Here is a 15,428-nt window from a genome sequence, read left to right on the forward strand (position 1 = left end):
CTGAAATGTCAGTTTTGTCCTCAACTCCAATAATTTTTCTTTTCCTTGGAAAAACTATGTGGTGCTTTGGCTGGTCATTTGACTTATTAGCACTCTTCTATTTTGGTTTGCTTGATATGTCCTTCACATAGAAAACTTGAGTCACATCATTGTCTAAGATGAATGGTTCATCTCAGTTGTCATCCCATAGTTGTCTATTGTTATGCCTTCTCCAGTAAGTTTCACCCGTTGGCACCGAAACAGAGGGATTTTCAAAGGTCCATAGTCAAGTTCCCATATCTCCTCAATGACACCATAGTATCTATCTTTTTTTCCATTGTTGTCTATTTCATATATACAGAAACCACTATTTTGGTTTGTGCTCTTTTAGTCTTGGGCTGTCGTGTAAAATGTGTACCCATTTATCTTGTATCCTTGGAATGTCGATACTGAGATAGATAGAGCTCTAACCAACCATGCTAGTTGCTCTTCAATCATGTCATCACCCATCAGTCGTCGTTGCAACCAATATGCGAAAGTGTCAATGTGATGACGTGTAATCCAAGCCTCAGTCTTCCCCTGGATTGAGGACCGTATGATGGTATTGTGCTCCACCAAGTATGGAGCCACCAAGGATGATTATTGCAAGACCGTAAAGTGTGCTTTACAAAATGTATTCTCATCAATGTCCATTCGAGCTTTCCTCCCTAGTATGCCCTTTCCCTTTAGTCTCCCCACATAGCATGATACAGGGACTCCAATTGAACTCAGGTCGTCAACAAAGTCAACACAAAACTCAATGACCTCCTCTATTCTATATCCCTTTGCGATGCTTCCTTCTGGACTGACACGATTATGAACATATTTCTTCAGAACTGCCATAAACCTCTCAAAAGGGAACATATTGTGTAGAAATACATGACTGAGAACAAAAATCTCTTCAACAAGGTGGACTAGAAGGTGGGTCCTGATATTAAAGAAGGAAGGTGGAAAAACCATCTCAAAGTTGACAAGGCATTACACCACGTTATTCTGCAGCTTTAATAGATTGTTTGGATGGATTGCCTTCTGAGAAATCATGTTGAGGAATGCACATAGCTTCACGATTGCCATTCTCACATTCTCTGTTAGAATTCCCCTTCAGTGCAACAGGCAACAATTGTGTCATCAAGACGTGGCAGTCATGGACTTTTAGATTTATGAATTTCTTCTCTTTAATATTAATTATTCCCAGTATATTCAGAAGTAGCCTGATGGGACCTTGATACTATTCAAGCACTCAAACATGCTTTCCTTATTTTCCTTGCTGAGAGTGCAACTGGTAGGATGCAAGTAGTGTCCATCATCTCTCTTTTCCGGATGTAGTCCACCTCGTTGTTTCAAACATTTCAGGTCCCGACGTGTTTCAATTGTATCATTTGCTTTTCCATATGTACCCAGGAAGCCAAGCACGTTCATGTAAAGATTTTTCATCAGGTGCATTACATAGATTGCATTACGGACCTCAAGGATTTCCCAATAAGATAACTCCTAAAATATAGACTTCTTCTTTTACATGGGTGCATGTTCGTCCTCGTCGTTCGGAACACGTTGGCTACCAAAGACTACCCTTACATCCTTTATCATATAAAATACACGTTTACCATTACAGTGAATGGGCTTAGTATATTTTTCTTCCTCCCATTTAAAATGCTTCGCTTTCTTTCTTAACGGGTGCTTAGCAGGAAGAAATTGACAATGGCATGTATACACGACCTTCCTACAGTGTTTCAAATACATGCTGCACGTATCATCTAAATAGTGCATGCAAGCTCGATATCATGTTTGTCCAGACAGATTACTAAGCACCAGCCAATCATTGATGGTTACGAACAACAATGCTCGTAGATTAAAAATCTCTTTTTTATCCTCATCCCATACACGTACACTTTCTTCCTTCCAACATACTAAAAGTTTATCAACCAACGATCTTAGATAAACATGAATGTCGTTGCCAAGTTGTTTTGGGCCTTGGATAATTATCGGTATCATAATGAACTTCAGCTTCATGCACATCCAGAGCGGAAGCTTGAACATACATAAGGTCACAGGCCAAGTGCTATGACCACTACTGAACTCACTGAATGGATTGAATCCATCTGTACTTAAACCAAGCCATATGTTCCTTGCATCCTTTTCAAGCTTGGGAAATTCTGTATCAACTGTTCTCCACTGGGACCCATCAGCGAGGTATTTGATCATTTCATCTTGTTTACGTTCTTCTTTGTGCCAATGCATCAACTTTGCATGTGCCTTATTTATGAACAAACGCTTCAACCGTGATACTACAGAGAAATACCACATTACCTTCGTAGGAACTTTCTTCTTGCTGGCCTACCCCTCAACATCACCTGGGTCATCTCGCCTGATCTTATAACACAGTGCTTCGCACACAGGACAAGCCTCCAATTTCTCGTATTCCTCACTGCGATAGAGAATACAGTCCTTAGGACATACATGTATCTTTTGTACCTTCAAACCCAGAGAGCAAACAACCTTTTTTGCTTTGTACGTTGAAGACGGCAATTCTTTCCCCTTGGGAAGCATGTTCTTTATGATTTTCATTAACTCATCAAAACCCTTGTTAGAAACTCCATTTTTTGCCTTCCATTGCAGCATTTCCAGTATGGTACCCAACTTTTTATGTCTCTGTTTACAATATGGGTACAACAATTTCTTATGATCATTTAAAGAATGCTTGAACTTTTTTTTTACTCTTTCACATTCTTGCAGTATTCCTTTGCATCTCGCAACACCTGACCTAGATCATCGATAGGACCTTCTGCCTCGCCCATCTCTTCTTCAACCTCACCCATTGGAGCATATGCAAAGGCATCTTCTTGAATCCAATCAAAAATGTTGTCATTTTCTTCTTCATCATCATCTTCCATCATAACTCCTCGTTTCCCGTGATTGGTCCAAACAAAATAGTTAGACATGAATGCAGAACTGTATATGTGGGCGTGAATAGTCTTTCTGGATGAGTAATCTTTCTCATTTTTGCAATTTCTACATGCACAACAAATTAAACCGGACGACGGTTTGTTGGATTATGCCAGAGCGAGAAAATCATGCAAGCCATTAATGTACTTCATGAAGTTTTTTTCTATGTTGTACATCCATTGTCGATTCATCTACAAAGTATTACCGAACCAAAGATATTCTGATCATCCATAGAATTATACATGAAACATAACAAACATGATACAAACACCATTAAACTCAATGTTGCTGAAAGTTTAGATAGAAATATACAAATTTAAATTTCAGACCCAAACAACATGATACACTATGACAAACTCAAATGTTGCCGAAAGTTTAGATATATATACACAAATTTAAATTTCAAACCCAAACAACATGATACACTACGACAAACCATCCACTAAGTACTATCTAGGAGGACTTTAAGTATCCTTGGACGACAAATATGAAGGTTTTGCTGACCCAGCCTCATCCTGTGGTTTATTTGTGCCTCCTGCAATGATAGTACTAAGTGGACCTAAAACACACTTGACTGGCGTTAGAGCATAACGACCACCAAAAGCAGGTTCCTGACCCGCTGCAATGGCATCTTCATGACATCTTTGCAAATAACGAAGCATTGCTCTCTCCCACGTGCTCATTTTCTTCGACTTATCATGAGGGCCAACTATGATTTTCCCCTTGCCATGAGAGGAATGACGATCGCCTCCACCATCACCACTACCTCCAGCAGCAGTAACATCTCTATGTACCACAATTTATTTATTAGCCCATATTTGCAAATGACTAAACTATGAATAAATTATATTATTTCCCCACAATTTATTTAGCTCAAACATAATATATAAATGAAAAGTTTCTCCACGATAGTTTATTCTAAAAATGACTAATTACGTACCTCTATTTCATCTTCTTATCTCTATGTACCACAATTTATCTCGCTCATATTTGCAAATGACTAAAATATGAACAAATTATATTTTTCCCCATAATTTATTTAGCTCATATTTGTAAAGGACTAAACTATAAAATTATTCCTTTAACCTCATGTCAATTTCTTTGACTAATACCAAGTATAGCATCAAAAAAATTGTAACTTATTCTAAAAATCATAAATATGAGCTCTAAATAACACATGCATATAAATGAAAATTTTCTCCATTGTACCTTATTCTAAAAATCACAAATTACTCTAGCTCTAAAGTATAAAACTTAGTATACGAACCATGTATCAAGGGAGGATGAAGTTTCTAACCTTTAGAAGACTCGAATGAGTGAAATCCCCACAAAATGGTGTTCAGTCCGATAGCACCTCCCTATGGCACCATGGATAGGATGAAGCCCGAGCTGTGGTGAATGGCTCGGATAGGAGAAAGAAGACAACAGATTTATAGGAGGAAAGTTAGTACCGGCTGGAGGTTTCACCCGGCACTAAAGGTTGCACATTAGTACCAGGTGGAGCCTCCATCCAGTACTAAAGGCCCTCAGGCACATTAGTATCGGGTGGAAGCTCCACCGGATACTAATGTGCAACCTTTAGTACCAATTGTAGCCTCCAACCGGTACTAAAGGGGGTCACGAGGAGCTCCTAGGGAGCTAGCCGTTAGATCCGGTACTAATGTGAGCATTAGTACCGGGTCAAAAATGAACCGGTACTAAGGGTTAGGATCAATGCTCAGCTTTCTAGCAGTGGAAAACCACTATCTATAGTATGCTATGAACAAAAAAATCACAAGGAGTACTTATATCTTGCCTTGGATTACCGAACTAGCAAATCAAATCTTGGGGGAAAATAAAGAAGTCTAGATTGAGATCTAAAACTACTCATACTTGAAAGAGATCCCAGTCTTCGTATCGTTCAAAAAGTTGATTCTAAAGGGGAAATCTAGTATGCCATCAAATTAATTATCTGTTCCTTGTGAGATCTCTTCATCCCCGCAAATTGGAGAGCACCATAATCCCGCGCTGATGGAGGAGGAGGATGTGAAGGAGGAGGAGTCTTGGAGGTGGGAAATTATATCTTAAGTCATGATAAACGGTGTAGATGCATCTAAAATAAATTCCTAAGGCTCCCCCTCGGAAGTGATTGGTGGGAGTTACCCTTCTAAACGCATTCATCATCTCATTAAAACTCCTAAGCTCACCAAACAAACAATAAAATTTTAATCTCTTCCGTCTAAACACCCTTTCACTCCCACCAATTACCTCAACCAAATGAGCCGTAAGGTACATTGGAATGGTAACAGAGAAATAATGTTCATAAACGGATGAGGCAGGCGAAGATATCGTTTTTTGAAAAAAAAAAAGCAGGCCAAGATATATTTTTTAAAAAAAAAGCAGGCCAAGATATCGGCAGCAAGGAATGGGCTCATGCCATCCTCTCGTCACGTTTCGACATGGCTTCTTATCTCTCCTCGTTGCGCGTGTTTGCGTGAGCATCCCGTCGTGTACGTAATCGTAACAGCCCTTTCTTTCTTCTCGTTCTCGCAGCCGGCAGCTCTATTATTGAGGATGGAGCAAAACTATCCTTTCCCGGCATACGTACGGATACGTTTTGTTTTATTTTGTTTATTTTCCCAGCCTCATGATAGGAGCCTAGGGTATATATATATATATTTATTTCCTGTTGCGTATAGAGAGTAATTTATTCAATGTTTACTTCACAGATACTCTCTCCACTCTTAAATATATACGATGATGCCATTGACTTTTTCTAAAAATTTGACCAACAATATTCATTTAATAGATTAGTTAAATAAAATAAAATGAGTACCACTACATCTATTATCAAAATTAATTTAAATTTAAATATTTTGTAAAAAGATCAATAGTTAAATAAATGGAAAAAATCAATAGTGTCGTGTATTTAAGAATGGAAGTAATACTACTAGGGCGAAAAAATCAATACTGTCATATATTTAAGAAGAATGGAAGTACTACTACTAGGGCATCTCAAATGTATAGAACCACCCCGATTCTTTAGCCCACGATGATTTGATATGACATGTTATATTAGTTTCAATGTATAGAATTAGGGGTTGAATATACAAATGGAACCCGTGCCCTTCCCTCCCTTTCTTCTCTCTCCAACTCTTCGTATATTATATTGCATGGTTTTTTAGTTACGTATCGATATATATATATATATTTAGATTCGTATAAAAAGTTTTATATTTAGAAAAGGTAAAATGAATAGTAATATGGGAATGTACTCCATTTTATCCGGCTAGCAGGAAACAGCTACGTAGGCGTTGCTTAACACGTTGCTACGATGGTCTCCCTTAGCGTTTCTCTTCTGTTGCCCGGATCTAATTAAATAGTACTAGTGTCTTCTTGTTATTTTAGCACAATTTGAACTACGATCTATCTGGGATTAGCCCCTTTATTTAGGATCGATGTAGCTCTTCCTCACGTGATAGAAAAAAAAAGTGCTCACACACGTTCAGTAAAAAAGAGTGATCGTATCCATCACCATCAGCTTCAGCCTCACTCGCTGTCGTTGAAAAATAATTGGCAGGGCAGCCAAGTAAACACAACGGAGGCAACCACAGTGAGAAAACGCTCGGCGGCCGGTCCCGTGGGGTCGGTCCACGCGACCCACCGGTGCGCACCGGCTCCGACTCCGACTCCGACCGACCCCGCCGGGTGGATGGATAAATTACACGACACGGCGGACGGAGTGGTTGCGCCGTGGAAGCTTTCGCCTCTTCCTTCCTTTTTCCTTCCCTCTCCACCCGACCCCCCCTCCGTCGTCTTCCTCCGCCATCTCCCCCACGAACTCCCTCCCCGAGCTTAAAACACTCGCGCACCTCTCCCCCGCCTCGGCCCCTCTCCCCCGTCTCCCCTCTCGCCGTCTCGCCATCCCCGCCGCCGTCTTTCCGCACCGCGACCCCAGCCTACGAGCGAGTGAGCGGCCATGGCCGCGGAGGCGATACGGGTCACCATGGAGGTGGGCGCCGACGGCGTCGCGCTCATCACCATCGCCAACCCGCCCGTCAACGCGCTCCACCCCATCAGTAAGCACACGACCGGCTCCCCGACGCCGCCCTCCGTGGCCTCATCCTCCCTCGGTTTCGATTCAGTTCGTTGCTCTAACCCCCGCCCGGGGATCCGCCTCCTCGCCCCTGCAGTCATCGCCGGGCTCAAGGACAAGTACGCGGAGGCCATGCGCCGCGACGACGTCGTGGCCATCGTGCTCACCGGTCAGATCTCTCACCTCACCTCCGCTGCCGCCCTTCCTACTTGCTTAATTTTCTTCCACCACCGAATAGTATATGATTAACCTGTCACCACAGCCTGCCGATTATTATGTTTCCCTCCATACTGGGGAAGTGGGGATCAGTCTCTGCTTTCCTTTTCTTTCCGTGGATTTTTAATGTCTCGCTGCAGACGAAATATAATACTAGTTGGTCCAGCCATTTTAAGTTTGGCGATATCCTGGTTAGCTATGGGTAAGTCGTGGCACTGTCACCGTCCTAGTTTCCTATCATTTCCGCTCACCTCAGTCCACCTCCAATTTTGGGTTGGCCTGCTTGACCGCGGTACTGATTGGCCAGTTGCGTGCCTCTAGAGCTAATTTATATGGCTCAAGTAAATCCAAGTGATGGTAACAAAAATACAGAGCTGTATTCTTTTTACTCGATATAATAGCTTTGCATATTTATCTGCTTCTCTACTACTAGGCGGGGAGGACGTTTCTGCCTTTTCTTTTACCTTCTACTAAAAGGATAGTATACTGGTACCTTTTCAGGTTATATTTGACATTAGGCGTATTTTATTCCAATTTTGGGTTGGCCTGCTTGACCACGGTACTGATTAGCCAGTTGCGCTTGCCTCTGGAGCTAGTTTATATGGATCAAGTAGACCCAAGTGATGGAAACAAAACTACAGAGCTGTATTATTTTACTTGATATAATAGCTTTGCATATTTATCTGCTTCTCTACTACTAGGCGGGGAGGACATTTATGCCTTTTTTACCTTCTACTAAAAGGATAGTATCCTGATATCCTTTTCAAGTTATTCGACATAAGGCACATTTTTACTCACTTTTTGACTTGTTTAATTGATGACTTATGTGGACGTTCTGCCAACCTTGTACACTTGACTGATGTATGAAATGGTTCCATCAAAGTCAATTCATATTGAATATCATTTCTGATACTTGTTGCTGTCCTGGATTCTGAATTGCATAGGTGCCAAGGGCAAGTTCTGCGGAGGATTTGATATCAATGTTTTCACAAAGGTTCATCAGACTGGTAATGGAATGCCTTTCACTTGTGCTGTTGTTTGGCCCACTCTATGCTGTTTGCTTACATGTGTAACATGTGCTTGCAGGGGATGTATCCCTTATGCCAGACGTATCCGTTGAGCTTGTGTCAAACATGATGGAAGGTATAGCTTTTTGCTGCGCTTCCTTGTGTGCCACTATATTTTTGTATGCCCTCTTGTTTCTATTCATAATTGCTGGACCCATTTATTTGCAGAGGGCAAAAAACCTTCTGTTGCAGCCATTCAAGGCCTTGCTCTGGGTGGTGGCCTAGAATTGGCTATGGTATGCTGTTTCTGTTGACAGATGTTGTCACAGCTGGTTCTTGACCTTTCTGCTGAATCTAGACTAAATCCTCTGTATCTGTAAATGGTATGCTCAGGGCTGTCATGCTCGGATATCTACTCCTGAAGCTCAACTTGGATTACCAGAGCTAACTCTTGGCATCATCCCTGGATTTGGAGGTATGCATATATTTGTGCTTGAAAAATAGAACTACTGCTACAGTTAGCTTGCTTTGTATTGGTTCCGACCATGCCTGGGATCTAACTGTGTTAACTTCTTATCTAGGAACCCAGCGTCTGCCAAGGCTTGTAGGTCTGCCCAAAGCAATTGAAATGATGCTGGTGAGTTCATCTGTTTCTTGTATAAGTGGATTCTTCATTTAGATGGGTAAAGTTTCATTGTCTAAACTCTACAGATTTTCCCGTGACATTAACCTCAAATTTAGCATCTTATACAAGGCTGTATCTGCAAGCTACCAAATTTAATGGATGCTGTCCTTGTGGATGGGGAGGTGGGTCAAGGAGTTGAACTATGGCATCTAGGATAGGGATGGGGTGAGAATGAGCAGTACCAGTTTATCCAGCACAGGACAACCAGATGGATGGGAGGAGGAACACTTAAGGAAAAGATGTTTTAAGGAGATATTTTAATTGGGATTTGTCCATGCTCATATGCTTGTCCCGGAAGAGTATAGAATTGTTCAACATATTACAGATCTAACCTGTCATTTTTTACCTTTTTTCTGGCCAGAAAATCATGTTACACTGCTGTAACAGCATCCAATAAACTTGGGTCCAATGTTGATAATTGTCCATGCCCCAGGGCAATGTCAAATTGTCAATACCAAATAGTAAAGCCATTTCTAGTCGCTGGAAAGTTTCGGGCAATTTGAATTCAATTTGGCTGCTTAATTATATGATGTTTAGAGTAACGTTTTGTGTGTGTGTGTGTGTTGGGGGGGGGGTGCGGTTCTCAACTTCAATGCTAAATAACAATCATTCAATTTGTGATATGTGAGAAGCCAATCAGTAGGCATTCAGTAACTTGTTTTGTGAACCATGGGTGTAATGACTTGTCTACCAAACAAGTTCTATGTTTTTAGTTAATTACTGCAATGACCTATTATGTGATGTTTCGGTCTTCTGAATCAGGCATCTTGTATGATTTTTACAGCAAAGTAAGTTCATTGCGGCAAAGGAAGGGAAGGAACGTGGTCTGATTGATGCCCTTTGCTCCCCTGATGATTTGATAAAGATATCACGTCTTTGGGCTCTGGATATTGCTAATTGCCGTAAACCTTGGATAAGATCTCTTGGCAGAACAGATAGGCTTGGATCACTGTCTGAAGCTCGTGCTATATTAGGTGCTGCAAGACAACAAGCGAGGAAGGTTGCACCAAACATGCCACAGCACCAGGCCTGCCTTGATGTAATCGAAGAAGGCGTGTTATATGGTGGCCATGCTGGTGTTTTGAAGGTATGTGTCTGTACCTGTCTTCCTCAAATAGGGAACTGAGGCAAGATTATCTACTGTTTTCAACTTCTTCTAGATATAGAGCTAACATACATGTCTATAAGGCAAATCCTGCAACTGAGTGTAGGCTATCTTAGCTTTATTATGGCATCTGCACTGGCATTAATGCTCTTTGACTTGAAAGTAGTAAACACCTTGCAATATTGGATGATGCATTCCTGCTTCTTCTGGTGTTTACTATATAACTTGTTCATATGTTTACCTTGCACACCTCAATAAATGCAGGAAGCCAAGGTGTTCAAGGAGTTGGTGGTAGCACCAACATCAAAGGCTCTTGTCCATGTTTTCTTTGCGCAACGTTCCACCACAAAGGTAGTCTTCCAAAGTAATTTACCTTTCTTGGCTATGCCTTTGGTTCTGCATCAAATCATTGTCCATTCTTTGATTAGCTTCAAACCTTAGATTATTGGTTGCATTACCCTTTTTTTAATTCTTTAGAAATGGTTTGATGTCTAGATGCAGCACCTGTTTGTTAGTATTGTAGTAACGTGACTTACATGAATTTCTGCTAATAGAAAAATTAAGCTAAATGGGTGCAGTGACAGCATTTAATTTACTGGTAGTTCCATGCTGGTGTCTGACTCGTACTGCTGATTATGTGTAGGTGCCAGGTGTAACTGATATTCAACTGAAACCCAGGCAAATTAGAAAAGTTGCTGTTATTGGTGGTGGTCTGATGGGCTCCGGAATTGCAACAGCACTTCTTGTCAGCAACATTTCTGTTGTGCTCAAGGAAGTAAACCCTCAGTTTCTGCAAAGGGGAGAGAAAATGATAGCAGGTGAATCTCTTTATATAGCTGTTGCAGTTTTGAGAAATTATTGTTCCACTGCATTCATGAGTTTCTGAGTTCTCCATGCCATACTGAAACCTCAATGTTTCTTCTTGTGCTTGAGCTTTAGGATTATCTTTGAAAGTTCAATTTATAAGTTACCTTACTGGTAAATTTCAACAATCTTTGTAACAGGTAATCTTGAGGGCTTGGTCAAAAGGGGCTCATTGACAAAGGATAAGAAGAACAAGGCCATGTCTCTCCTCAAGGGTGCATTGGATTATTCGGATTTCAAGGATGTTGATATGGTTATTGAGGTTAGTCTTCAGATGTTTTAAGAATCTGTTGTGATTGTACAGCATTATTCTATTCTTGATCCTAGGAGAACTCTATTTAGGTACATAATTCACGGGTTCATGTTTATATGACATACTTTGGTTCTTAGGTTATTGTGACAGTTTTTCTCTTCTTGTAGGCTGTTATTGAGAAGATTCCTTTGAAGCAATCAATATTTGCTGACATTGAGAAAATCTGTCCAAAACATTGTATACTTGCAACAAACACATCTACCATCGATTTGAATGTTGTTGGCGAGAAGACAAATTCTCAAGATAGAATTATAGGGGCTCATTTTTTCAGGTTAGTTAATTCTGACAAGTGAATTTGTAGCAGATCATGCAAAAGTTGAAAATGTGTGGGAGTATGAGTATGCTTGTAAACTCCACTGATGCATTTGCCAAAAAAAAATTTAAAACACAAACCTGATGATAAAAGGCCACTTTTTTTTTTCTGAAACTCTTTTAAGAAAGAGCATGGGCAGTATTGACCAATGAATTGTTATTCCTGTTGCATAACTGTTCTATTCTGCACTTTATCAGTCACTATTTGATCTTTGGATGTCCCATGGGTCTAGTGGCATGTCATATGATTGAACTGGTAGTTAGAAGCCTGTAGCCTTGTGTACGTTGCAGCCACTGTTATTATACTTTTATTTGGGAGCCTATGTATCAAAGGTATGGAGAAAAGATTGAACATTCACATAAAATGATCAGGACAGTAGGATATGAACATAAAATAATGTTAGGTTGCACTGATTTTACTATTTTAGATATTATTCACCTGTATTTGCTTGCTGTGCAGACGGCATGCTTATACTGTTATGCTATGTTGTTTGCAGCCCTGCTCATATTATGCCCTTGCTTGAAATTGTCCGGACAGAGAAGACATCACCACAAGCTATCCTTGATCTCATCACTGTTGGGAAGATCATAAAGAAAGTCCCTGTTGTGGTCGGCAACTGCACAGGATTTGCAGTGAACCGTACATTTTTCCCTTACACACAGGGTTCTCATCTTCTTGTTAGTCTTGGCATTGATGTTTTTAGAATTGATCGAGTAATAAGCAGCTTCGGCATGCCAATGGGACCTTTTCAGTAAGTGCTTTGGCTCTGTTTCCCAACATCTGTATAGAGCATTGGATGACCATTATAAATGTTGGTATTGAAAAGAATTTACTCATACAAAATAACGTGGGAAGTGTAATTTGTAATAAAAAACTACAAATATGCATTGGGACAACTTATTCATCTTGTTCCTCTGTTGAATTTGTACATTGGCATTGCTATTTGTTAACTAAATTATTCTTCTGAAGTCCAGGTCACATTTTTTTTAATGGCACATGCATGCATGTTGTTACAAAATAAACTGGCATTCTGCTAACATGTGGATCAGGCTTCTGATTATAGGTTGAACTTAGTAAATATGCTTTTCATTCAGTCCGTGATTAGAATGGTTTCTGACCTCACTATGACCATAGTGCTGTAGTAGTGGCAATACTAAAGGAGTGCTATTTTGGGATTTGAACCATTATAAATGTATTCATTACTATATTTTCAATCCAAATCGTCTTCCTTTTCCAGACGGGAATCAACCATCACCTGGAAAAAGAATATGTGACATCTTTACTTCTTTAGTATGCCGTGCCTTAGCTAGCTTGTTAAAATGAATATTGCAGATCTAGGCACTGTTGGTTCTTTTATATTGTTAACAGAATGAACTTTTCAAAATTTATTGTTGATTGACTTTTTAAAATTTTGCTTCCATGATTCACATGAGTTCTTATATTCGACGTTTTCCCTTGCTGCCGTACAGACTCCAAGATGTGGCTGGGTATGGAGTGGCCTTGGCGGTAAAGGACATCTATGCTGAGGCCTTTGGAGAACGAAATTTGGACTCTGACCTTGTGGACTTGATGGTAAAGGATGGGCGGCAGGGTATACTTCTTAACCTGCTTGTGCTTATGTGATAATTTGATTTTAGCTGATATGATGGCACAAGTCAATTGATAGATGAATGCACATTTGTATATTGTTCTTGAGAAGTGAAATTTCCAAGTTACTGTTTTACAGGAAAGATGAATGGCAAAGGTTACTACATTTATGAGAAGGGTGGGAAGCCAAAGCCTGACCCTAGCGTTCAGCATGTAATTGAGGAGTACAGAAAACGTGCAAAGACAATGCCTGGTGGAAAGGTATTTCTTTTTCACTCAGCCTGTCCGGTGCATTTATTAAGAAAATTGTCCTTCTACCTCTTGTTTTCATTGAAAAAATCCTTTGATTTAACCAAATTATGTTTCTTGCAGCCTGTTACTTTAACGGATCAAGATATTTTGGAGATGATTTTCTTCCCAGTTGTGAATGAGGCTTGCAGGGTTATGGATGAAAACGTTGTAATTCGGGCTTCTGATCTTGATATTGCTTCTGTTCTCGGAATGGGCTTTCCCAAGTTCAGGTACCTAAGTCTTTAACTGTATTCATATATTTATATAATTACTTTGGTACAAAAATGAAAATTTTTGGCTATCTTAAACCTGCACTTGGCCATGCGTGTTTCTGCGTGCATTATTTTTAGATTTAATTAAGGAGGAGCAGTGCCTACTCCAACTTTTAGTTCTAATTTTTTTTAAAAAATGCAGGGGTGGTCTTGTCTTCTGGGCAGACACTGTTGGAGCACCTTACATATATTCAAAGCTAAGCAAGTGGGCTGAAATTTATGGTCCCTACTTCAAACCATCACCGTATTTGGAGCAAAGAGCTAAGAGCGGTGTACCACTGGTAATACCTCTCCACGTCTGGTTTGATATAGCTGCGAAGTTCCACGTCTGCTCTGGTTTTAATTTCTGCAGCGGTCTTTTCCCATGGCAATTGCTTACGAGGGCTGTGGTCATTGGAAACTTTCATAGTAATTTCTGGGAGATGGAAAACATATTTTCTTATTTTCTGGGAAATCTTTCCTTTGTTGAACCAGCTTCTAGAGTCATGCGGTTTCGGTTGTGTAACAACGAAGCCTGTTACTTATACACACAGTTCATATTTTGATATAGTGGCACAATATGTGCTAATCATTTAGCATAAAATTACCGATTGGACTGGAGTACAAGTAACAGGCTATACTGAATCAGGCTAATCATTTAGTACAAATTTTGATACTAGTGTTGCTGCTGAAAATAGTGTGACGCTACACTGATTCAGGCTATTCATACTGATCCCTTTTATATTCCGTGCAGAGCGCACCAAGCACATCTCAGCAAGGTTCGGCGAGGTCACGCATGTGAGGTGCTGTTCCAGCTGTTGGTGGAAGGATACTTGCATGATGGGTGATGAGAGCACCGTCTGCTCTGCTCATCAGTCCACCTCGTAAACGCAGGAGAATAAAAAAAAAGAAGGATGACACATGACAGAATAAATGGTTCTGTGTAGCTGTTTCTATGGTATAAAAATTTTGGTGCCTTCGACTGTAACTATGGCAGGGGTGGCGTGCATTCTTTGTGTCTCCCTATATGTCACGATCATGCGTAACATGTTTTTAATAAGAGTAAATTGCATCCACCGTACAACAACTGCGTGCAGATTGGTTTAACAACTCGTAAATTTTCAATCTTAAATAAGTAGCAAAATATTTTGCTCAGGACAATAGTTTGATAGGTGGGTGCAAAATGCTCAATTTAATGCAATGCAATAATTTGGTGAATTGGTGCCATCCGTGGTTCAAATATTATAATAAGCAATATATTTGCCAATGCTGTGTCCGATTATATTCACGTCGGAATAAGTTGTTGAGCATTATTTGACGATTGACATTCGTGTCGTAATGGTAACGAATTTGGTCATGACCGGAACATTCAGTGTTTACGAAAACATTCAGTATTTAGTATTTAGGAAATTAATGTTATGTCTTCATTTTAATTTTTTAAACAATAATTTAATTTTAATTAGCAATATTTAATTTATATTCAATATTGATATGTTCGTTGACTATATGCATTTTTGTTCGGAAAAAGCCCCAGTACGTTAACACATACTAACACTACCTTTTACAAATTTGTCATAAATATTTTTTAAAGCTTCATGTAGTTGTTTAGAAAGTAAAAATGAGTTAAAATAAAAGAAATAGATATGTTCGTTGAATACGTAAGTAGAAGCACATAAGAAACTTTAAGGTTTAGGGTCTCTTTTATAGACTTAATTTTTCGATGATGTTGATGGCATAATTCTAAATTTTATTCAATTTTA

General features: G+C 39.8%; 1 protein-coding gene across 1 annotated transcript; it reads left to right on the forward strand.

Annotated features, from left to right (window-relative positions):
- Nucleotides 1-6,725: 6,725 nt before the first annotated feature.
- LOC117856696 (peroxisomal fatty acid beta-oxidation multifunctional protein) lies at nt 6,726-14,744 on the forward strand. Its single transcript, XM_034739102.2, has 18 exons — nt 6,726-7,019; nt 7,134-7,205; nt 8,197-8,259; nt 8,339-8,395; nt 8,488-8,555; nt 8,653-8,734; nt 8,841-8,896; nt 9,729-10,031; nt 10,314-10,400; nt 10,693-10,867; nt 11,054-11,175; nt 11,334-11,497; nt 12,036-12,290; nt 13,009-13,130; nt 13,266-13,387; nt 13,499-13,647; nt 13,832-13,970; nt 14,423-14,744. Exons 1-18 carry the CDS (start codon nt 6,920-6,922, stop codon nt 14,468-14,470), a joined length of 2,184 nt encoding a protein of 727 aa, XP_034594993.1. The 5' UTR covers nt 6,726-6,919; the 3' UTR covers nt 14,471-14,744.
- Nucleotides 14,745-15,428: the final 684 nt, after the last annotated feature.

This window comes from Setaria viridis, chromosome 1, assembly GCF_005286985.2.
Source record: "Setaria viridis chromosome 1, Setaria_viridis_v4.0, whole genome shotgun sequence".
Taxonomy (NCBI): domain Eukaryota; kingdom Viridiplantae; phylum Streptophyta; class Magnoliopsida; order Poales; family Poaceae; genus Setaria; species Setaria viridis.